This window comes from Terrapene carolina, unplaced genomic scaffold (genome assembly GCF_002925995.2).
Source record: "Terrapene carolina triunguis isolate 2854851 unplaced genomic scaffold, T_m_triunguis-2.0 Scaffold95, whole genome shotgun sequence".
In the NCBI taxonomy this organism is placed as follows: domain Eukaryota; kingdom Metazoa; phylum Chordata; order Testudines; family Emydidae; genus Terrapene; species Terrapene triunguis.
Window position 1 is genome coordinate 40,384,481 of NW_020664446.1, and position 24,924 is coordinate 40,409,404.

The 24,924-nt window shown below is 42.8% G+C and overlaps 1 protein-coding gene across 5 annotated transcripts in view; it reads left to right on the forward strand.

Moving 5' to 3' along the window:
• Nucleotides 1-404: 404 nt before the first annotated feature.
• Nucleotides 405-24,924, forward strand: part of DNAJB12 (DnaJ heat shock protein family (Hsp40) member B12) — a 27,277-nt gene continuing 2,757 nt past the window's right edge. For 2 of the 5 annotated variants that reach the window (XR_002908212.3, XM_024201877.3), the window contains exons 1-8: nt 406-588; nt 8,967-9,141; nt 10,651-10,796; nt 16,240-16,425; nt 18,241-18,320; nt 20,083-20,192; nt 22,156-22,328; nt 23,489-23,640. Coding sequence is in view for 4 of the 5 variants with exons in the window: in XM_024201877.3 (XP_024057645.1) it covers nt 456-588; nt 8,967-9,141; nt 10,651-10,796; nt 16,240-16,425; nt 18,241-18,320; nt 20,083-20,192; nt 22,156-22,328; nt 23,489-23,610 (1,125 nt within the window). In the remaining variant the exon portion in view is untranslated. Of the gene's footprint in view, nt 589-5,660; nt 5,854-7,669; nt 7,877-8,966; nt 9,142-10,650; nt 10,797-16,239; nt 16,426-18,240; nt 18,321-20,082; nt 20,193-22,155; nt 22,329-23,488; nt 23,651-24,924 lie in introns of those variants that run through there. The other 3 variants (XM_024201878.3, XM_024201880.3, XM_024201881.3) reach the window with 3 other exon arrangements.

The following is a 24,924-nucleotide window of genomic DNA, read 5'->3' on the forward strand; positions in this document are numbered from 1 at the left end:
GGGCAGCAGCAGGGTTAGCACCGCCCCAACGTGTTGATGAGAATTAAATATTGACAAAACCAGAAATAAATTTTGCCAAGAATGTTCGTGACTTCTCTGTTCTCCTGCCCCTGAGGGACCCAAGGCATACGGCAGGGCAAGGAAATGGGCAGGGTCCCGTAGCAACGCATAGGGCGGCTCAGGCCCAGCAGCCTCCTGACTCCCAGCCCTTCCCTAGACATTGGAGACGTCGCGTCTCTTCAGTATCGCCTATGGGGTGACCTAGCTTAAGAGTATGCGCTGATATACCGGCCAATACGGTAACTCCGCCGCTACTCCTTCCCACACGGTAGCTCTGGAGATGTGGGTCTCCGGTCGCTCTTAGAACTTCCGGCAGGGGGCTGCTGCGCGCACTCGGAGGGTGACGCCATCGCCGCGCGCCGGCCCCTCCTCCCGTCTCGGCCACTGCCGCCGCCATGGAGTCCAACAGGGACGAGGCGGAGCGCTGTATTGCCATCGCCGTGGCCGCCATCAAGGCCAGCCAGCCCGACAAGGCGCTCCGCTTCCTGGAGAAGGCCCAGCGCCTCTACCCCTCCCAGCGGGTCCGCGGTGAGCGGGGTCCGGGGCGCGGGGGAGCCGGGGCCTGCGGCGCGAACGGCGGCGCTACTGACCTGTCACCTGTGCTGCGCCTGCGCACTGAGCCCCGCCGCGCTGGGAATCATGGGACATGGAGTCCTCGCTTGCCCGGCAGGAAGGGCGGCGGGGGTTCCAGTGGGAGTCCGCCGTGGGTAGAACTAGGTTGTGACCGCGGGGAGTCATGGGGGAGCTGGGGCGGAACCGAGACCCTCTGCGTTGGGACAGGAGGCCGAACCCCACTCTACTGGGGCTCGAGGGACTACAGGTCCCAGAGGGCACCGCGCCGTCAGGCTGGGGGGTAACAGCCCTTCCCCCCCCGCGGAACCCCCCGTCTGCCTCCCCGCGCCCTGACCCGCCCCCAGAGACCCCGTCCCTCCCCTGCCCCTAGGAGCCCCCAACGCTCAACTTCCTTCATCCCCCTAGCTCTCCGCCCCCAACCACCCTGCACACCCGTCCCACCCACCAACAGACCCGCTCCCCATCGCTGCCCCTCCCTCTGGAAGTGCCCCAAACCCTCGCAGTCCCTCCCACCCCGGCCTGTCAGGGGAAAAGGCCAACCTGGCTAATGGGGTGGGGAGGAAACTGCTGTCCTAGCACTGTCCATGCTGCCCTAGGCCTTTGCACCCAGGCATGGGGGCAGCTAATCCCATGTCAGTCTGTGTTTCCCAATCCTGTACCTATTATTTTGCTGCACACGTTTGGGGTGATGTTGTCCTCTAACGGCCAAAGGTGTGACAGACCCAAACTGAACTTCTCAATCAGAAGTGAAGGAGGAAACATGGCATGCTGTTACGGTCCTTTCCTCTGTGTAAACTGTGTTCTGAAAATCTGGGTTTACTATGGACCTACAAACGTGTAAACTTCGTATAAAGCTGGACAGTGAAATAACACCAGATTTGGGTGTGTAGAAGTTTGAGTCTAGAACAGGTGATGTTTCACATAATGAGGTATAATAGAGAAATAGAGTCCTTCCTATGTGTAAAGGTCACCTCCTGTTGAGTTGGTTCAGACTTCTTTGGGATGAGCATCTGTGCTCAATATAATAGCCTTTATTTGAAAAATGTTACATGCTTAAGCTTAGTCCATTTCTTAATAGTGAAAAGACACAATATTTCTGCTGAAAAAGTCTAATTAATACAGTTTGGTGAAGTATGAAGACAGACACTTGATAAGCTTCTAAGTGAAATTGTGCTTGGAAAATTATTGGGTCTTAAAAATTGTGATGTTAGGCAGATTCTATGTGGACATGTGGCTGTAGATTTGAGGGTGTACCTCTGGTGGCGTGTTATTTGGCAACATTTAGGGTCTAGAGTTGCTTCCCATCAAGCTCTCACTTGAGAATTGAGGATTTAAATAATGAAACTCTTCCTGAAAAGTGCTGAGGGAAAAACTGGGGGCAGAAAAAGGAAAGAGAGAGCAGAAATGGCATCATGTTACATAGAAGCTTCACTCAGGAATGGACTGTTCTCCGCTGTTTCAGGAATAGGCAGTAGTGTTAACTGGAAATAAAACCACCAGACACTGTGAAGTTCTGTCCCAGGTAGATGCTATCTATCACTGACAGATACCTGAGGGATCTTGTCCCCTCAACTTTTACAGCTTTTTACATAGGGGAAAAGCCTGGAATAACTAGTGCAGAAAAACTATTGCTGAACAGCTCTTCCACACTGGCTCCTTGTGTATATACTTTGGAAGTGGATTAACCAAATCCACAAAAAGCTACTCTTAGTGCAGAATAAGAGTGTCCACACAGGGAGCTAGTGTGGAACAGCTATTGTGCTTTGAATTCACACCCTAGCTATTTCTCATGAACTTTGCTGTGACTTCCCCATGTAGACAAGACCTAAGGGCATGGCTACACTTGCAGATGTAGAGCACTTTGAGTTAAACCAGCGTTCGGAGAGCGCAGTAGGGTAAGCGCTGCAGTCTGTCCACACTGACAGCTTCAAGCACACTGGCTTGGCCACATTTGCAGCACTTGTAGCGGCATTGGGAGCGGTGCATTATGGGCAGCTATCCCAGCATGCAAGTGACTGCAACGTGCTTTTCAATTGGGGGGTGGTGGAGTGTGATAGGGAGTTTGTTGTGTGTATGTGGGGGGAGAGAGAGTGGGGTTTTGGGGGGCTGAGAACATATCAGCATACTCTCTTGTAAGTTCAGACAGCAGCAGACCCCCTCTCTCCCCCCTCTTCTCTCTCTCACACACAGCATTCCACAGTAATGGTTGATTTGTCGCAGAGCAGATAAGCAGCGGCCTGTCAAACAGAGCTTTCAAAGGGCATTTCCGCATTCCTGCAGCGATTCAAAACAATGACAAGAGTGACCACTTGACTTAAGGGGATTATGGGATGTTTCTGGAAGCCGATCAGAGCACAGTAATGCAACACCGCGTTCACACTGGTGCTGCGGCACTCCAGCGGGGGCGCAGCAAACGTTATTTCTCTCGCCGAGGTGGAGTACCAGGAGCGCTCTAGCCGCGGAGTCAGAGCTCTCTATGTGCCTTGCCAGTGTGGACCGGAAGTGACCTAGTGCGCACGGGGCTCCTTTATTGCACACTAACTCGCAAGTGTAGCCAAGCCCTAAGTACCACTTACGTAGCTTGTCAGCCAATGAAACATAATAGACTTGTAAACAGTGCTTTTTTTGATGGAGGCAGCATGACCAGGTTGAAAGTTTTGTCTGGTTTTATTTTATTTTTTTAAGCAACTCAGAACAAAAAACCCCAATCTTTTAAAAATCCATCTGTCCTGCCACTTTTCCATTGCAATATCTAGTCGGTCCCCCCTCCCCCCAAACACACAATTTAGAGGTTTTGTGGTCTTCAGGGAGCTCATTTTCAGCTTCCCGCCCCCCGAAAGTAGACAACTAGGACAGAAGCAGAGTGTTAAATGAAAGGTTTGATAAAGTATCCCCTGCTCCTCCCCCCAATTAGAGGCATAATTACATCCGGAGTATGACTGAACAAGTTCATGTTGAAATCTTTGGTAGGGTGGAGGAGGAAAACTTGCGGTACGGCTGCCTCTATCATAATCGGCATACATGGGTAAACTGGAATCCAATTCCTGCATTACCAGACCTTTCATTCACCTAGTAAGGATAGATGCTTGGAATAAATTCTTAGGTTTAACACACACTAAAACAAAACTTCTACCTGTCCCCTCTGGTTTCGTACTTGCTTCCCACCAGAGCTGTGTGGTGTGATTCCCAGCTCAGGTAGACATACACACTCAGGGCCTGCTTTAGCAGGTGTGGGGCCCCACGCCGGGATGCGAATTGTCTCGCGCCCCTCCCCCGCCCCAACTCCGCCCCGCCCCCTCCCTGCCCCATTGGATCCCTCCCCAAATCCCCGCCCTGGCCCCGCGTCTTCCCCAATCACGCCGCATTCCTCCTCCTCACCCCTCCCTCCCAGGCTTGTGCTGATCAGCTGTATGGCGGCGCAAGCGCTGGAGGGAGGGGGGAGAAGCAGGACGCGGCTTTTTTTTTTTTTTTCCGCTCCACCGGCAGCCCCGGACATTGCGGGGCCCTCTTAGGTGCGGGGCCCCATTCCGGGGAATCGGCCGAATCGGCTTAAAGCCGGCCCTGTACACACTTGAGCCAGTGCACTAAAAACAGCAGTGCAGCCACAGCTGCCTGAATACATATCAAGGACCTCAGATTGGGTTGTACTTGGGCAGCTAGCTCATGCTGCCATAGCCACTTAGCAGTGTGCTAGCTTGAATATAGCTAGTGTTTGTCTACCTGAGCTGGGCAGACACCTCCCAGGTGTTGTGTAGACATGTCCCTAGAAGTACTGAAACCCAGTAGCAGACAGGGCCTACATATTTTTCCCCTAGAAGAGTCCTTGTGCCTTTGACAGCCCAGAATGGCCACATTCCACACCTGCTTTACACCCTATCCTAAAGCTGAGGATGTTCTTTAATTGATAAGGGAGACTGAACCCTAGTCTTCTCTTAAAATTTATATCAACCTAGCCACGTCGCTCAAGTTATTCGTAACATGCCTGTTATTTCACTGGTCAGGGTGGGCTTTGAGAGTCACAGAGAGGGATTTGCATGCAGGGAGAAGGTGGGATAAAAGACATTACTCAAAAGCTCTGTATTTTGCTACTAACTTTCCAAACTCCCATTGCTTTCTTTCTCCTGGCATCTCTTTTGGCTGTGAGGTCATCTCCCTGTGTTTGATATTGTGGTCATGAAGATGACTGATGATGCATTCTGCATTATGATATCACTACAGGACTACGGTGAAGAAGCCTGGCTAGGTGGGAGAAAACAGTCTCACCCTACTTGCCCTCCCCAGTCTACACTGCTGAGATTCTATAAAGTCCTCTGTGATCTAGGCCTGAAGGTGCTACATACAAGTGATGGTCATCCCCTAATGTCTTTCTGGGGAAGTTGCAATAGACATAATTGCCTTTACTGTTATCCTGGGATTCCATTCGCTGGGCTGGAAGTAGAACTTTCTTGGTTTACAGACCCAAGCTACAGAATTCCCTCATTGAGCATATCCACCAGAGTCCCTCTGCAGCTATCTTTAGGATTCTCTGCAAAGTCTGTTCATCTCATTTCTACATTGTTGGGTTTTGTTTTGTTTTTAAACACCTCTTCCTTCTTGCCTGCTTTATTTTGCAAGTGACTGTCTTGCCCATTGAACTGGGTTTGTTTAGCTATTTTGAACTATGCAGCATCCCAGATGTGTGTCTGTGTAAGCTTTAGAAATAAATAGTAAACATATGCCTTTGACGTTTAGCAAAATGAAGTGAATAGTAAAAAAAAAAAAAAAAGAGGAAAGCAATTCTTTTATTGGTATATGTTTATTGTCACTTGTGTGAATTCCTGCTCTAAATTTTTTAGACAGAACCAAAATTGGCTTTGATTTCTCAACTTTTTTCGGGGGGGAGTGAGGGTGGAGGGGGAACTCTTGGGGGGACCATTTGTTTTGGGAACTCTTTCCCAGTAGGGAGCTCTAGGCTGTTTGTATGCCTCTCTCTAGTCCTGTGTGGCTTCCTCCCGCAACTGCAGACATGATGAATAGGCTTGTTCTGTTTCTGATGTGATTTTTGCCTTAAGGTTGGTGTTTAACCTTTCTTATCTAATTACCCAGGAAAAAGTGTAATCTTTTTGTGGAAAAACTCATCCTAGAAGCTCTGTTCCAGCAAGAATGGATCACCCTCAGAGATGCCTTGGCTTTCTTGAAGAGTTTTGCTATGGTGCTGATCAGGAAAACAGATGCTGAAGGGTGAATAAATACCAGTTTGCTCATCATGTGTGGGCATCCTTACCTGCACCTGGAGCAGTCATACTCAGGCCTAAATATCTGGCTTGGGTAGGGCAGAATAGACAGAAGGCTTATTCAGTGTGGAATAATGGATGGGTCAGTGGAAATTGACAGATTAGAGTCCTAGGATGCAAGGAAAGAGGGGTACATTAATTTTTTTTAATGTACCACTTAAAAGTGCCTACTATAACCCCAACCATTCTATTATTGTGTCTCTCACCTTCCCACAGCCCATATCTGAGTGTAAGCGCTATTTCTTTACATTCTGTGACATGCCTAGTAATATGCTGCTGGGGAGAAATCTTGAATTACATGATGTTAATTTAGACTTTGTATGGTTAGTCTGATTCCTAAAAATCTCCCTTACAACTCGGTTAGTGAAATCAGTGCTAGCAAAGATCCAAAAGTCATTTTTGTAGACCATGTGTGTACACTGCCTGGCACAATAATAATAATAATATATAGCTCAGATTCTGACTTGGTTCTCTATGTGCTATCACTATATAAATTAATTTCTACAATAGTGAATTTTACAAAAAAAATCACCACCAGTGATGGAAGCCCTGGCATAGACAAAGTTTCAGTGGCTTATGGTAGTTTTACAACTGGTAGCTGACTTTCCTAAAACTACTTAATTTGGAAAAATGCAAACTAATACATCTGAGGAAAAGTAATCTAAACACACATGCTAATGGGGAGGGAGAGAGCTGGGAAGTAATGCTGACTGAATACAGGGGTAATAACGGACAGCAAGTTTGACACGAGTTTGTGATGTGCTATGGCTGCATAAAAGGCCATTGTGATTTTGGGGATGCATATGCAAAGGAACCATGTTATGGAGCTGAGAAGTAGTAGTCCCAGCATGTGACTCTGCTGCAGCTGAGCCTGGAATTTAACATTCAGCTTTGGAACCCACATTACTGGAAATATATTGACAAATTAAAGGGAATTCCAAGAACAACAACAAAAAATAAGGGGGATGGAGGGATTGCCTTTTGAGACAAGATTTAAAGAGCTAAATATGTATAGTTTAACTAAAGAGTAGCAGAGGACCATAGATCTACAAATATTTGAGTAGTGTAAATACTAAGGAGGAAGATAAATTTAATATCAAGTAGAATTCTCTGTATAAGAATAGTGAGATGAAATTGAGAGAGAATTTAGACTGTGAAGAAATTTCTCCAGATATTCAGTGAAGTATATTAGACTGGAATAGTTTTCCCAAAATAAATATTGGTAGCCTTCTTGCTTGAGACTTTAAAAACTAAACTGAACAACATACCTGAAAATGTAATATAAGAAACACTCCTGCTTTTGTAGAGAGAGGGACTGTCTAATCTAATTGAGATTTTCTGCATTTAACTGGTATGGGAAATGTGAAAAAGAATAAGGCAGCCTATCTGGTGTCACCTGCAAGGTCAAAAGAGGCAGCTTGTAAACTATAATCTATGGGGAGTTTTGGAACAGTCAGATCTATTTAACAAAGTTTTCTGAAAGAAGAAATATTTTAAGGTTCAGAAGCTCAACAGGCAATTCAGCAAGGTACTTAGCCTTCAGTGTTCTTTGCTTTTTATCCTTCATTCTGTAATGATTCTCTTTATTGGTTGTAGGATTATTGATCTGTTTCTTCTTCCCCAAACATAAACTTTGTGTAGCAGATATGATATCTTAATTCACTGCTGGCTTGCATACGTTGTTTGCTGTTACGTAAAAAATGCAATATCCCTGTGGTAGAAAGTCTTAAATGTGCATTCAGGTAGACTCTTGGGCACTGCAGTAGATGGAATGTCCTTCTTTGGTATAGATTCTGGATAAAGGATTGCAACCTCTTCAAGTTACTGATATGTCTGTAAATACTATTTTCCATTTCTAGTTTTATTAAGTGTGTATACTTTTTATACAGTGGGGACGAGCCTTATGAAATACAGAAACTAAAGACTTGAAGAGTTGTCTGAAATTTAGTAAAAAGAAGCTTTGCAAAAAGGTGAACATTGCAAAATTAGATGGAAAAAGTGAATTTGAGTGGTGGTTTTATGCCTGCAGAGCACAATGATCTTCAGCTTCCTGCTCTGGCCAATTACGGAGCTGCATTGTTGGGCTGTGGTCTAAATTATTATGTCTGCCATGCCCCAGTCTGAAAGGTGGTAGCCATAGCATGGAGCCCTGAGGATGGAAGGAGAGGTTTTAAAGCAGAAGAGCCTTAGAGCAATATACATAAAATACTTGCACATCCCACTCAAGGACTTAAAATGTGAATTTGAAAAACCTCTCTATAACAAATTGAAAAAGAGGCTCTCATAGCTTCCCTGCATCCTGCAAATAAATGAGACACAGTACCGAAAACCAAAGTGCTCTTCCAACACATTCTGCTATGGATCTGATGATGTTAGACTTTATAGCCACAACCCCACCACCATCGCTGTGTACTGTGGCTGTCTGTGCTCAAAGGAAGTTATTCAGCACATCCTGTATTTGAATCATTACAGTGTCTCTGGGATTGTTTTCTAAACCTTGTAGGTAGCAATGTTGTATTGTAACTTATCAAGCATTGTGGGACTGAAAGTCAGGAGGTTAGCTGAGTTAAATGGACGGATGTGAAGTTGTTCCCAGAGTACCATTCTCTAAAGGTTACCATTCTCTAAAGGTTGTTATTTATTCCTGAAGATGGAATACAAACTGGGAAATATTTGTTCCTAAAGGCAGGAAAAAGTGAAAATGAGAAAACAAATGTCTAGTAATTTGGGGACCCTGGTGTGACTTCCAGACTCTTGTCTCCCAGGCTGGTAGGGCCTGGGATTGCTGTGAAGGATGTGTGCTTTGCCCCTGCTGAAGTAGTAGTAGTATCAGTAAGCAGTGCCCCCCCTACTTTTGGTTGAGAAGCAGTGGGAACACTGGCATTCCTGGGCTGAAAAGATGGCATCTCTGATGAAGGGGGAAGAACGAATGGAGGATCCTTATGGTTGTGACAGAGATGAAGAGGGCTCCCTCTTTCTCAGTGGGTAAAGGGGCAATGTAGCTTCTGTGATTTGGATGATCTCTAAACTTTTCTCTTTTTCAATTGTTTTTAATTTTAGTGCTGATCGAATCCCTCACCAAGAATGAACAATCAGCCAATGGCCAGTCCAAATCCAGGGAGTCCACAAATGCCCACTTTAGGAAAATGAGTGGAGACTTCCCATCAGCCAATGGGGAGGCAGGTGGGGAGACTAGCAAAGGTTACACCCAAGATCAGGTGGATGCAGTTAAGAGGTAGGCAGTCACTGCTTCATTTTTCATAGGACAGAATAGTTTGTTGTCCAGTGACATTAATGATCTACCCCAACGGTGTTTGGTTTTATTGCATGATATCAGTCTGTTCTCCAGAGTGTTTCAAAGACATTTAAAACTTGTAGAAACACAGATTTTTTTAATACATGGAGAAACTATGTGGGATGTTTGTTACTGTAATGAAAGACTTTGAATTATCTGAGAATGTTGGGTAATTGGAGAGTTGTTAATGGGCTTATAACATAAAAGTGTTAGAGGGATTTAATAGCCCTGGCTGGAATTGGCTGTCCTGTGCATAAGGTTCCCCCCTCCCACTCCATATGTATGCCTAGTACATTGAGGCTCAAATTTCTAGGCACCTTAATTCAGATAATTAATATTAAGTAAACTCTGCCAGTGCACATCAGGCCTGACCTGTAGTGTCGGCTGGTATTCCAGTCCTGAGTCTCTCTTGATGAGAGCCTGATAGTGGTATATTGTGGTGGTTTCCCATTCTATCACACTTTCATGTTGTGATACGCTTAGTAAAACTCCTGCTAAAATTGCCTGGAACAAGTTTACCTGGCATGTGCAGTATACTGTTTGAAAACAGGTTTTCAGCTGGCATTTATCCCCCACCCTGTAAATACAAAGAGCAGATAAACTTAATTGTAGGCATAATCAGTTGCTAAACTCTTTTTTAAAGCTATGGTATGTTTGAATTGCACAAGAACACTCATCATCTTGAGCTGATTAATTTCTGGATATTTTTACTACTTAATCCATTTTTTTAAGAAGAATCCATTCTGTGATCTATATCATATTTTAGCTCTGAATTTTTGCAGTCTAGGTGGGGGGGAAAGAGAGAACTCCTTGTGGAACTGCTAATGTACCTTGAACAACAGTAGTATGAACCAGGCCACTGTAACATAGGGCTGCATGACCTGAACAGGCTTTTTTCCTTCCTGTGGAAACCTTCAACAGACTATTTCAAAAGTCAATTTGGTCTGTGAATTAAATGAATCCGAGAGAACTGTTTTCCCCCAGATCCTGTCCCAGTGTTTGAGGGATCACTCTTGCTATCTGTCCCTGTTGTTGTGGGGAGCTCTCAAACCATGGACTCAGCTTCCCCTAACCAGCCCCTAGAACCTGAATTTATTGAGTTTCAAGTCATGGTGCGATGTTTGTTAGTTCTGTCAAACCTTTTCTTAAATTGCCTCCACACCAATGCAAGGTGACATTGGGCCACTTGAGGGCGCAGTCATTTTACTGGGTTGACTCATTTGTTCTTTAAGGACTGTAGATACCCTGGTAATAAAAGCACAGGGCAAACAGATATGTGAAATAAACTGGTTCATACCGAGGAATCAAAATTGAGTAAACCAAAGTTCAGAGGACAATATTAACTGGAATTGGGATGTAGGGATGCTGAAAAGTTGATGCATACAAAGGTAAGAAGCCTCCTTGACTCAAACTAACTGCCCCTGTCACCTCATTTCTCTTAACTTCTAGGGTAAAGCAGTGTAAAGATTACTATGAAATTCTAGGAGTGAACAGAGAGGCCTCTGACGAGGACCTGAAAAAGGCTTACCGAAAACTAGCACTGAAATTTCACCCAGATAAGAACCACGCGCCAGGTGCTACAGAAGCATTCAAAGGTAAAAACATGTTTCCTATTTCTTGAACTCAACTCCCTCACAAGCTGAAGGTCATGTATTGGGGTGACAGTCTAAGTGCAACCTCAGCTAAAAGATACTAAAACGATAAATGAAGGCTGATGAGTGGTGTGTTGTTGATTTCTGAGTGTATATTAAACAAAAATAAAGAAGGGACCCTGTAAGCCAGTGGACAAACTCTCCAGCCAGGGAAGTAGAATAAAGCTCCCAAAACAACTGAGTTCATGTCCCTTTCTTCTAGGCTCATTTTATTAACAAAGCTCAAAATAATGCAAACACTGGGGAAAAAAGGCCTGGTCCACTTTCCACCAACTAACTGCAAAGCAAGAGGATGCATCTTTTCCCCCTAAGTAGCCCTTCCTGGCTATCTCTTAGGCCTACTGGGAGGAATTTCCTCAGGATCTTTCCTCAACCCTCATGTTCAGCAGACTGAGCTAGAAGAAATCCTATACAGTTTTCAGCAGGCAGTTACATGATGCTTAGTCAGCGGACCCTTCTCCATCATGTTTCCTTCCTGGAGACAATAAATGCCCTCAACCTTCCCGGTCTTAAAGGGACAAGCCTTGGAACGGAGAGCAGGGATGTGCACGTGCACCTAAGGACCAGCAACCTGTTACAGACTCATTAGGTTGTGTAGAATAGGAGTCAGCAGTTGGGACAGAAACCCTTGTCTCTTATAACTGCAGGTATCAGAAAGTGCCTTAGTATAACTCTAAATGCACACAGTTTAACTGAATTTATCACCGGGGGGGGGCGGGGGGATTGGGAAAAGTGTCTGGCAGAAAACTGCCCTCTTCTGAGTTGGCATCAGAGAAAACAGTTACATAGTTTAAATTCTCCCACCCAATGAGCTTTCCAAGCAGTCCTCTAATAAGACTCCAGATTTCTCAGCAGACACATCAATATTGCTATTAAACAAAAATATCATAAATGGAATTACAATATATGAACCCCAAATAACAAACTCAGTTGTGCACCTGAACCAATTATGTAATTAACACCAGCCAAGATTTTTTTTTTTAAATCCCCAATAATTTAAAACAAAACATAACTAAATGTAAAGATCCTGATTCTCAGAACCTATGTAGACACTGAAAAGGGAAATTTTCTTGGTAATGAGATCTATTAGGTTGTGGAATAGTTTACCAAGAGAAGCCCCGTCACTTGGAATATTTAAAACTAGACTTAAATGTAGCACTAGAAAACATAATATAGGGAGTAGTTCTGATTTTTAGGGATAAGGGCTAAATTACTGAACTTTCACCTCTAATTTCCGTGATTCTTAACATTTTCCTTTGTGTTAATGTTGCATCTTAATTTTATCTGTTATTTCAGTCTTAGCAGAAAGAACTAGAAAGCTTGCATTGTCGATTTTCAGGGGACTTTGCAAAGTGAGCATCAATACTCAGCAATCGATTGTGGCCCAGGTAAATACTTGGTGTCACTTTGGGAAAATCAGTAGTGTTACATGAGGAATAAGTTTAGCTCATTATATTAAGGTCTGTAGAAAAAAGCAGTGTGCTAAGAAAAATAGGTTTATTTTTGTGTACATTAAATAGTTGATATCAAATTAGACACGCCTGACAAAACAAATGCTTGAAAAGGTGGGGTCGCTGGCTTAAAAATCTATTTACTAGAAAATATTCCCTCTAATATTAAGTCTTAAATTTAAGTGTAGTTCTACTCTGAAAAACATCTCTAGTAAAAGTTTCCTGAGGTTCTGTGTTCATTGTGTTTCACTGATGCCATGTAAAATGACTTAGTTTACAAATAAAATAAGGTTTTCCCAACTGACAACCTTCCTAACTTATCTTAGGGCTTGTACACACTAACACTTATGTCGGCATAACTTATATCGCTCAGGGGTGTGAATAAGCTACCCCCGAGTAGTGTACGTTACACCGACCTAAGCGCTGGTGCGGACAGCGCTATGTCAGCAGGAGAGCTTCTCCTGCTAACATTGTTATTACTGGTTCTGGACGTGATTTTATTATGCCAATGGGAGAGCTCTCTCCTGTCTGCATCGAGCGTCTTCACCAGACGCGCTGCAGTGGCGCAGCTGCACTGATGTAGTGCTTATAGTGTAGACTAGCCCTCAGTCTTCTAGGGCCTGAATTTTCCTATTCCGGAGGCACAGCTGAGTGTGGCCAAGGTTGTTTAGGATTCTGAGGCTGCTGGGGGCCATTTTGGCCCCTAGTGTAAACTAGAGTAACCCCAAAGCTACTAATTCGTGCCTGGGCTGCAGCAGTTACTAAAGGACTGTCCAGCAGCCCAGAATAGCCACCTGTACTCTGACTCTCCCTTCTTCCCCTGTGCCACCCAGGGAACTCCCACCTTCCAGGGGAATATTTTCAGGGAGGTTGGGGTTGGCCTCCAGCTGTTTTCCTGTCCTTTTAACAGCATGAAAATGGCATAGAGGTGCCAGAACATTGCCTTGAATTGGGACCTGAGAGTCAAGTTCCATCCTTGGTGTCCTTCTCACTCATGACCACCAGTAATAAAGACTGTGCAAGCCAAATTATGTTCTTGTTGGCACCTGTTCAAATCAGAGTGAAGCCAGTGGGATTGTATAGGTGTCACTGAAGGCATAATTTGACCAGCAGAGTGTTTAATACTGGTGATCTTGGGTAAGAAGAAAGCCACCAAGCTTGATTCTGAGTTTAGGATTCAGAGTAGCAGCTGTATTAGTCTGTATCGCAAAAAGAACAGGAGTACTTGTGGCACCTTAGAGACTAACACATTTATTTGAGCATAAGCTTTCGTGGGCTACAGCCCACTTCATCAGATGCATAGAATGGAACATATAGTAAGAAGACATATATACATACAGAGAACATGAAATGTATATATAACTTCTTACTATATGTTCCATTCTATGCATCTGATGAAGTGGGCTGTAGCCCACGAAAGCTTATGCTCAAATAAATTTGTTAGTCTCTAAGGTGCCACAAGTACTCCTGTTCTTTTTGAGTTTAGGTTGAGTTTCTAGGGATGGTGAGAAAAACAACTATTTTTGTTTGTAAATTGAGTAAAATTGATGAGGCATCAGTGAGATAAACATAGAACTTCAAAATGCTACTTTTACATGTCACTTTTCAAAGTGGAACTCTATTTAAAGTATCATGTCCAGTTTCAACTAGCTAGCTTGTGGGTGAAATACATGAGGTTCCTATGGGGGTTGGGAAGTCTATTTTCAAGTGTATACTACTATGTTATTTGATATTAGGGTATGTGTTTTGTTTTTTTTAAATGGATAGGCATAAGTTGAGGAGCAAAAGTCAGAGGCAGGGGTTGTTCAGGCCTATTAATTCTTAAATCTATGACTGATAAGTGTATTGCCATTAGCAAATAGTGGGCTGAGCCTCCAGCTACCTGGGAGAGACCTTTTATGCATTGGGTTCAGATCAAATCTGCATGTGCATGCAGACATCCACATAGTGCCTGTCATAAACCTTTCTTCAACAGTTTACTCTTCAATCCTTGAAAAGTGGCAAAAGGCAGGTTTCTTCACCAGTAATCTTAAATAATCATATTTACTGAAGGCTTAGACGCAAGTTACATGTCAAAACTGCGTTAAGCAAGGTGCACTTTATCCTCCATTACTGGACTATCAACTATCAGGTTATCTTTCTTCAAAGCCATGTCTCATTGATTCTCCACTTCATTATGCCTCTGATATTAGCACTCTTGTCATAATGCCCATTAAAGCCCAGCTGTTTGGTTCCAGAGGATGAAGGGGAAAATATGCAGGGCTCTGGAGATTTTAGTTATTTTTTTCTTACATTGATGTATTAGCTGATGCTTTAACATTAATCTTCCCAGTGACATCTGATAGTGCTGTTTTGCCTTGAGACTTTGTCTTAATCAGTAGTTGCAATAGCCCACACTGTCCCTTGGAGTTCCTATCACTAGCTTTGGCTGACTTTGGGGGAAAAAATTAAACCTGACCACTTTAGCTAAACTTCTGGTTTGGAGTGAGATAGCAGCAATACATTGCAAAATACTTATTGGGAACATGACTGCTAATATCTCTTGGGTTTTAATGTCAATAAAAGTGCATACAGAAAACAAAACCTAGACCTCAGATTCTTCCATTTGAATTGCCTGCCAATGTTCCTTGCACCTTAACTTATACTGGCATAACTTTCCCATGTGGATAAGCCCTCTTGCTGCTCTGGCTACATGTGCATCAACAGGAAAGGAGGAGTTACATGAATCTATCTGAAGGAGAAAGCCTTGCAAAGCTTATGTTGAAAAATCCTCCGTCAACTCCAGTACAATTAGCTTGTCTATATCCTCCTCACTCATAAGTTATCATCTCACACTATGTAGTTGAGGATGAGGAGAGAAATGGACTCTTGCAGAGTCAGGGACAGAAACTCTCACGTAGATGGGTAGGTAGATAAAAGAGTTGACAAATGGAGGTGTGTAAAGAAAAGAAAATGCAAATGTAGAAGCAAATGCAAATTTAGCAGCAGTAAAGCTGCAAGTAAGCATTCTTCCAGGTTGGTTAGAGTGAGGCAAGAGTGGAAGAAGAGAGTTGGGAAGAAAGGAGGCTGGGGTTTAGTTTCAGTATTTTTCCATTGTCACAATGCTGTGTAAGCTGTTCCTCTTAATTGTACCCCTTCCCTCTGGCATGTGGAAATTTCTGAGACCTGTAACCTGCATGGACAAGACCTTTACCCAGGATTTCTTTAAGATGTTTTATTTGTGTGCTTTGGGCCTTTCAGTGATTTGAGCCATGGTTTTGGACAATAAACTTGGAATCACATAATGTCATTTTTAGAGTACATTTTCCAAGTAAAGCCATGCTTCAATATATATTTTCGCATGGTTTAAGAAGTTAATCTGAAAATTAATCCTTACAAGTAAAAAAAAAAAAAGTACTCTGCAGAGTCAGGAATAGAAACTCGTAGGTAGATAGGGGAGACCTGAAGAAGAGCTCTGTGTCGCTCAAAAGCTTGTCTCTTTCACCAGCAGCAGTTGGTCCAGTAAAAGATACTACCTCACCCACCTCGTCTCTCAAGTAAAAAAACAACTTTTAAACTCAGTAGAATGTAGAGTCAGTAATCTTGACAGTATCCTTCCAGGAATTTAGAGTTTTTGATTCATCTGGAAGGATATCTCTGTCACCCCAGGATTTGAGCAAAGTAGCACTGTGTGTATGGATCCTGGTTTGAGTTAATCAAGGTCTCAATCATTTTATCAAATGACCTTGTCCTCTTCTTCTATTTGCATCCAGCCTAGAGATGCATTCCTGTAATGATCAGGGATGTTAAGTACCCTTTTAAAGAGGTTGAATAGTTGACAATTTAATCTGTGTAATGGGACCTGTCAGTTTGCAGGTGCGAAACTTCTTCAGAAGAGGGGAATGTATTACCGGGAGAAATAGGCTAACCGCACTTCCTTTTTGCCAATATTTCAGCCATTGGTAATGCATATGCAGTATTGAGCAACCCAGAGAAGCGGAAGCAATATGACCAGTTTGGAGATGAGAAAGTCAACCCTTCAAGACATGGACACAGTCACACAGACTTCCACCGTGGATTCGAAGCAGACATCTCACCTGAGGATCTCTTCAACATGTTCTTTGGTGGTGGATTTCCTTCTAGTAAGCCTATCAAGTTTTAATCTGCTCTGTAGGCAGGGGTGGTTCCATTCGGCTATCTTTGCTGCCACTCTTGTGACAGAACAATAATGCAGTAATGGTTTATTTGGCAGCCTGTGGTGATACTGAGAGCTGTGTTCCTCTCAACAGCTGAAGTAGATGAGAGTTCTCCTTACAAGTGACTGTTCGGTACTGATGTAAACATCTCAGTTTCCTAAATGTTTAAAATTAGAGCTCTGAGAACTCAACCCACTGGAGAAATAGCTTGTTGAACCAGCAGGTAGTGTCATCAGAGCTGGAATTCTTAGGACCCTCAAATGGATTTTGCATACTGGTCATATTCACCTTTTTTAATTTGTCTTGAACATTTTTTAAGTTACTTTTTTACACTAGTTTTACAAGCCTGTTTTGAGGATGTATTAAAACCCTCTTCATCAGAATAAACATACTAACTTCTAGACCACTAACCACCAAGAAGAGATCTCTCACCCACATTGCTTCTTCAACATCTGCTGTGCTGCACAACTAAGACACTAAAACTAGCAGGTATCAGTCTCCAGTTCTTTCACCCTACTTTCCTATCTCTCCCTTCACAAAAATCAATCAAAAATATTTGTGTCTATATATATATATGTCAAGGAGGTGTTGAGTAGTCATGGCCTCCCCCTGCTAGCCAAATCTGACCATAGTGAACTTTTAGGGACTTCTCTAGAACATGATTTAAATTTGTTCAGACTGAAATTAAATCTGTATAAATTGATCAGGGCAAGGAGTTGTCTCCCTAATTTCCTTTGTACACCATTTAATGGTCACCATTTTTTCCTCTTACAAGCACATAAAGTTACTGTGTTATTCCCTCTCCTAAGTACAGGAATTACCTGAGGAATAGCACAATAACATTAAGTACTTGCAGAGGCATTTGTAAAGCTTTTACTAGTATTCATTATACTAGCTGTAATGGAATAGGTGTTTGAGTGAAGGAACCACTGAGATAACTGAGAAAGATGACTATTGGGGTTTGTTTATAATTTCTTCTTCCCCATTACCTTGTGAATTCATAAACAGGTTAATAGTAAGGCTACTTCTATTATTCAAAACTACAGCTAAGTAAAGACGACAGATGTAGGAACTCTACACTTAATTATAAAAGAGAGCCATTTTTTTCTGATCAGGAAACTAGGAAAAAATTATTATTTTATTTATAACTTCTTAGTTTTATAATCTAAAATTCAACACCACACAGTACTGAAGAGACTTGCACAATGTTTCCACCCACCCTGAAGTCCTCCAGTTTGGCTACACAAATAATGTGGACCATCCACCAATTACCCTTCAGGCAGGTCTGCTTGGCACTCTCCCACCTTGGGAATAAGTCTTTTCTGGTAGTAACATTGTTCAGTTTAGGACTTACCGCTCATTTCCTAAATGCTTACCAGGCAGTGAATCCAAATTCTTCCTTTAAAAAAAAAAATCTTTTTATCATCCCTGCTGAGTTGGTGTTCACCCTCACAGCTTAGCCAACCCTGTCAGGGACATTTTTTAAAGATGCCTCCATTATTATTTTCTAGAGTGATGCTGCAATGTCATTACTTGGTGACACCTGGCTAAAACTCCAACCAACATCACAGGGTGGCTTAGGTGAACATTTCTGAATTTCATTGTGATTTGTCTATGCCTAATCTGTCCATGTGTTGCATTCTTAATCAGGTAGGATGATGTGGCGTGTGCACAATTCTTTTGATCTCATCACCTGCCAGGCTAGCTGTCAGAATGTCCCAGTGTTCTGGATTCTTTTTAATGGATTTCTTTTGCCCACAGGTAATGTTCACGTATACAGCAATGGCAGGATGCGATATACCTACCATCAGAGGCATGACAGACGAGAACATCAGGGTGATGTAAGTGGAGACGACCAAGGGGAAAGTAAAAAGGCTTTAATGTGTGCAACCCAAAAAACAGGTTGCTGTCGTAGCGATTGTATTAAATTGGCCACCTGGTTTTCCATTTTCCTAGATAAGTGGAGTGCTTTTCTATTGTTGTGTCAAGTGAGTTTATTTCACTTACAGTTGAATTTCCATGACTTTCATACATATGCAGATGCAGCTTATCAGACTGGATCCCATTTACACAATGGGAAAATAAATGTCATTTTCTGTTTGGCATAGCATCATATTGAAATAAAATTCTAGCATCAGCCAAATGCAGCATGAACTGAAATTTCTTTTTTACCTAAACACTTAATTCCAAAAGTCAGATTTCTCTTGAAACAATGAGCAGAAATTAACTGAAGAGTGGAGGGTTTATCCACCTTATATGTGAGTCCTCATAACATCTACACCCATTCCTCCTTATTTTGCTACCCAGGATGTGCTGCTGGTGGCATGATGCTACAGTGTTAACTCATCAGGCCTATTTGAAGTTGTTATAATCTAAGAATGCCAGAAAAATAACCAGGGTGTTGTGATCATGATCTTAGAGGGGGATGGTTAGTCAAAACATCTGACTTATTCAATGACTTTCCTATACCCAAATGTTCTCAGGCACACTTTGTGAACCAGACCTGTTCAACACATGAACTCTCACAAAATGCAAAACCAGAGTGGTAGAGAAGGGACCTCCAGACTTGATGAAACCAAGAGACAGAAAATTTAAAGATTTAAACATCTACCGATTTTTCTTTTCTGTCCCCAACCTCTGTCCGAACTCTGAGATTTCTTGCTCCTGAATCTCAAATTACCATGCCACTACCTTTCCACTGAGCACTGGACAGGGCAGGACTTCTCTAGGGCTTCTAATCCGTTCTCCTCTTTAGTTAGTCAAGGAAGACACTTTTATAGTGACAGGAGGCATTTCTGTGCCTCCGTTTGTCACAGAGGCCAAATGTGCTGCTTCTACAATGCTCCCAGCCCCATCTGGCTAAGGAAATGAGACAGGGGGCCATGGAGCTAACCCAGATCTCTTTTACAGCAGTGTAGACCATTAATACAGTATATATTTTTAAATGCTATTGGGTGTTTTTTCTTAGGTCTTTGGGGACAGATATTCTGCACTAGAGTGGGGAGGGAATTTAAGAGGTGAGGCAGAAAGGGACGCAAACTCATCTTGCATATCATTGTAAAGGGGGAGCATTTTCTAAAGAATCTATCTAATGCTGTGGTACTAGTCTCTACAGACTGACATGGATATGAAATGCGCATTAGCAACTGTCCTGGAAATCTTTAAATATAACAATGACATGAATCCTTCCAAACTCACATTCAAAACTTTTTTTTTTTCTTTTTTCACCCCCCAAAAAACGTGATGGTGATTTGGGATGTGTAGGATGGCTTTAGCACTTTCAGGTGTGCTTTCAAAGTAATGCTCAGGGATTTAACCCCATGACTGCCATTACTGCTGGTAGAAATCACTGGGCAGCAAAATCCCCACAAGCTGCTTTGGCAATGTTCTTTTGACTCTTTTATTTTTATTTTTAAACCCCATCGAACAGTTAGTCCTGTTGCCTCTTTGACTAATGCAGAATGCAAAACACAATTCCCACTCACATCAGTGGGATCAAGGGCACAGTATGATTGGGTTTGCAAGGGAGGGTGAGATGCTAAATAGTCTTATGCATGTAAACGTATTGATGACATTCCATTGTATATTTCTGTTCCCCCTCAGGGTGGCCTTGGGTTGTTTGTCCAGCTGATGCCTATTCTCATCCTGATAATTGTTTCAGCTCTCAGCCAGATGATGGTCTCCAGCCCACCTTACAGTTTGAGCCACAGGCCGTTAGTACCCATAACTCTCATATATATTTAGCTTGGGGATGGGCTGGGAGCAGGGGGACCAATTGGAAACAAGAATTGGCTGTTAGTGGTTGGGATCTTTGTGTTTTATTTTCACTTTTTGGTATGTTTTCTTGCCTTTCCTTTCCTAATGTTCCTCTTGCTTTCACATGCCCCATAACATTATGTAACACCTGTAATTGTTGAGAAGGATGACTTGGAGATCTGTCAGCACCCATTATCGCAGCCCAGAATGCTAGTTCAATGAGCAAAAATAAACCTTTTTAATCCCATTTTTCTTCTTTGAGTGGCTCTGCATATTCCCACTTATGGATATTGTGGCACCTCATGGGGCCTAACAATAGAACCTTCTCCAAGAAGCAGCCATTAGAGCACTCACGCGCCCCCTCCTACCTCTCCTGTCAGTGTCTCTGAATGTTCTGAGGATAAGGTTATATAAGAAGGTGCAGTGCCCTCTAGCACCTCAGTTCCTTCCATCTGTGTGCCAGATGGACATGAACTACTCCAGTCCATTCGGATCCAGTTTTTTTTCCATTATTGCTGTCATGATAATTTAGTTAAGTGATAAATATGGATAGTTCAGTTATTTAGTAGCCCAGTTCCGGGTTATGTTGGGACTGAAGAAAAAGAAGCTGGGATTCAAGAAATGTTCTTCGTGCTCAGCTGTCTTCCTGGTCTCGAACAGCCACGTTAGGAGACTGAAATGCCTGGTGGCATGTGTCTGAATTGTATTGCTTGTCTAACTTTAGGTTATAGGCTCATCGGGTCATGTTATTCCTCTGGTTTCTACAGTACCAGGCAGACTCAGGAAGGTCATCAAATGATAAATACTATGATTCTCTTCACATGTCCCCAAAATGTAGTGTCCTTTCTTGACATAACACACAGGCATGGGGCTCAAGCTTGTGAAGAACCTAGGGCTCTGTTTTGAGTGGCAAGAAGGGTGTGCTTAGGTTCCCCTTTTTTCAAATTACATTAAGCTAAACAGGAACAAGACACTCTTGTTCTGAAATAAATGTGCCCACACATGAAGTTAATCAGGAACAACTCCATGTTTAGACAAGCCCTTACATTCCTCAGTAGGTTCACCTAGATATACTAAGTATCTGTACATCTACGCTGTCTGAAGTGTCTGGTCAGTGAATCAGAAGAGGATACCCTTTTGGAGGTATTCTCTGTCCTGGCCCTGTCTTGAATCAAGAGGGAAGGAATTGGGGAGGAGGAGGATACGGGGAAAGGGGAACCTAGCTCCTTTCCTGCAGCAATAGTGGATGCTGCAGCATGTTGCTAGGTAGAGCAATGTGCCCTCTTGGGGTTAACAGTAATCTGCAGTGAGAGAAACTGAGGGTCTGGATTCATCAAGCAGACAGTCTTATTGAGCAAGCTTAGCTATCAGCTGTGTCTTTGTTCTACTTTGACCTACATTCTGACTTCATTCTGTGAACAAATATATTTCTGAAATACTGGTTTGTCTTAGTCTTCAGCTCGAGATCCATCAGTTTCAGAGATTCATAACCAGACACATACAGCATCTTTGGGGCACATCCTGAAGGAGAAGGGCCGTATGTTTGGGAAGGAAGTAGCAAAAAGTATTTCAAATACTAGCTGCTGAGGAGCTGTTGAAGATTGTAATGAGCACTTAATTCTAAAACATGTATGGAGTCCTCTGGCAGTCAACACCCAAGATACCCCAGTTTTCTGCAGCACACCCATGTAGCTCAGGGAAGAATTGATTGGTTGGCTAGGTAGGTTTTATTTCCACCTGGTAGAATGTTCCACTATGTCCGTTCCACCAGAGATAAAACTCTCCTTACCAAAACAGCAAGTGTACAGGAAGGATATGTCCTTTAATAGATTAATAATGCATATTAGCTGTTGCTTGTCCAAAAATTTCTACTTCGTGTTTGAATAACATTTACTATTTTGGCTTTTCTCCCTGGACTAGGTCTGTGGGTCACATACACAGGAGAGTGACGGAGCACTTGAAAGTAGCTTACTATGTAGCTGAGAACTTTGCAGAAGAGTACACTGGTACAAACCTGAAAAATGTTGAGAGGAGCGTGGAAGACGATTACATTGCAAACCTTAGAAATAACTGCTGGAAGGAAAAGCAACAGAGTGAGTGGAATGGTGGGAGGAATGGAAACCTTCTGAGGCCACTTTCTTAAAAGTCTGATTTGTTTTAGAAAAAAGTCCTTGAGTAGGAACAGAGATACATACATCTCTGATAGCTCAATCATAATTTCATTGCTGTGTAGAACCTGAGGCAGCCCATCGGCCCTGTGTCTGCAATGGTTTGATGACAAATCGGTCACCTCTGTCCCGGATAATTTTTTTAAACAATAATATTATAGAAATGATCAGTGTAGCAGCTCCATTCTGTGGAGCTCCTTTGCCATGTCAGTGGGATATGAACAGAATTCTCTGATTTCCTGAGGAATCGGGAAGGTAGGGCCAGGAGACTCTCAGGTGTTTCCTTATTGCCCTGGGGTTATCGTGTCATTTTAGAACAAAGTGATTTAGTGCTTACGAAGCGTATATCTTTACAGCCCCGTTCTGTCTAACGAGCCATATCAGAGAGTCTACAAGGTGAAAAATGGAATCCTCTTCTTTTTTTTTTTTTATGACTGTTTAACTCTCAAGGTTTATCATCAGAGATAACATTTTATTGACTCCACCCTCGATTGGCCCCTTTCTCAAATGACTGTATGATAGATGATTACAGCTGCTTTGAACTAATGCCCAGTTTGGGATTTGTGTGCAAATATATTGGCATTGTTGTTTGTATGGGATCAAAAAGAGATTCCAAAGCTTTCTTGGATCCCCACAACATGCAAACTATCTTTCTGACCAAGAAGTGCTGAATGTGACACCCTGACATTGCTATTCTGAGTCAGCCAAAGTTGTTGCTGCAGAGCGATGCAATAGACCAAGCTAGAGTGATAAACTCTGATCCACCATATTTCTTCTTTCCCACACTACCAGGCTACCCCTTATGTTACTCATTTAATGCACACTAGGGCTACTTCCAGTTCCCAGCACATATCTAAAACTTTCCTTAGAATGAGCCATTGAAGGCCTGTTGACAAAGATCACTTTTGTTCTGTTCCAAAGGACATCAGGTATTCCCTACCCTCTCACTGTACTTCATCTGGCCTTGAAGAACTTGAGGCCAGATCCTTTTCCCACTGAAATCAATAGGATGTTGAGGAGTTGATACATCACACTTCACATCTTGGTGAATGATTGTTTTTAATGTTGGAATTTTTCCTTTTCAGAGGAAGGCTTGCTTTATCGAGCACGTTACTTTGGAGATTCAGATCTGTATCAAAGAGCACAGAGGATGGGCACCCCAAGCTGTAGCAGACTGTCGGAAGTTCAAGCCTCCATGCATGGATAGTAACTACTAGACCACTCAGCAGAGGTCTAAGTACGAGCCGGTGATTTTCCTGTGACATTGAAGCATGACACATCAATGATTTTCATACTTATTTAAATCTCTCAGATCTAGATCTTCATGTGTCTCTCCTCTCAATGTGCATGTGTAACAAGGAGAAAGCATAACCCTCTGTTAAGCATATACACCTTCACTGGGATGGTTGGTTAAATTTGCATGCCAGCACCTCAAATGCTCTTCAGTTCACATCTGTTTCTTAGCATTGCTGGTGTCAGCTCTCTGGGAGCAAAGTGAAAGGCCTGGGCATGTTTGCGAGTCAACTGAGTTCTTGTCAAGCATCCATTTGAGACAATGTCACTTTTTGCTTTGTCTGGTCAGAAGTTGTTCCCCTTATCAAGCATTTATCAGATTGGGCAACTGGCAGTCACATTTCTGTAGCCAGTTTTTGTTGCTCTATTGCCTATTTTATTGTACCAGGGCACTTCAAGAAATATGATCACAGGGAAGAGATTTCTGTAAGATAGATGTTTCTTGTCCCTCTGCCGTCTTCCCTAGACACTCAGTGAAACCAAACCAAACTCTCACTGGATGCAGCAGGTTGTAGAGGTAACTTACTTCATTGAACTGGGGGTCAAGGGGAAGCCAGCTGTGAGTGCTGGAGACTCATGGTGTCTTCACAGCACAATAGCATGGTAAACCTGATGAATCCGAGTGGTGTGGTGGTGGTTCAAATGGCATAAATGAAAGTAGCACTAGATTACTCAAAGGAGGACTGTGTGCAAATAAATTTAAAATTTGGCCCAGGGTTGGAGTCTCTTCTCTCTGTCATTATTAGGTCTGATTTTTTGCAAAGGCAGGAGGCTTCACCCATCAGCAACTAACAGGATGAATGTGAAACACACAGGCTTTCCCCATCTCTCTCAGATTTAATTAAAAGCAGGGACTTGTTAGAGGGGAACAAAATGAGACTTTGCACCATATTTTCAGATGCACGCACGCCCATTACACCTTAGTTATCTTGTATGTCAGACATCTGGTCACCTAAGTTGAGTACCCAAGTAAGTTAGGAGGGCTAGGGTTAGGTTTTTTGTTTTGTTTTTTGGCAGGTGGCACACATTTGAAAATTTGGTCCTTAATGTCAGTTCTGAGCTCAGGTGTCTGCCATTTTTTAGTGTCTTGCATTTGGGATTTTTCTTTTTTTTATATATATATATATATATATATCAAAACAATTATCAAAACAAGGTACAGGACATTATATATATATATCTATATATATATAAATTATATATAATATATATATATATAATGTCCTGT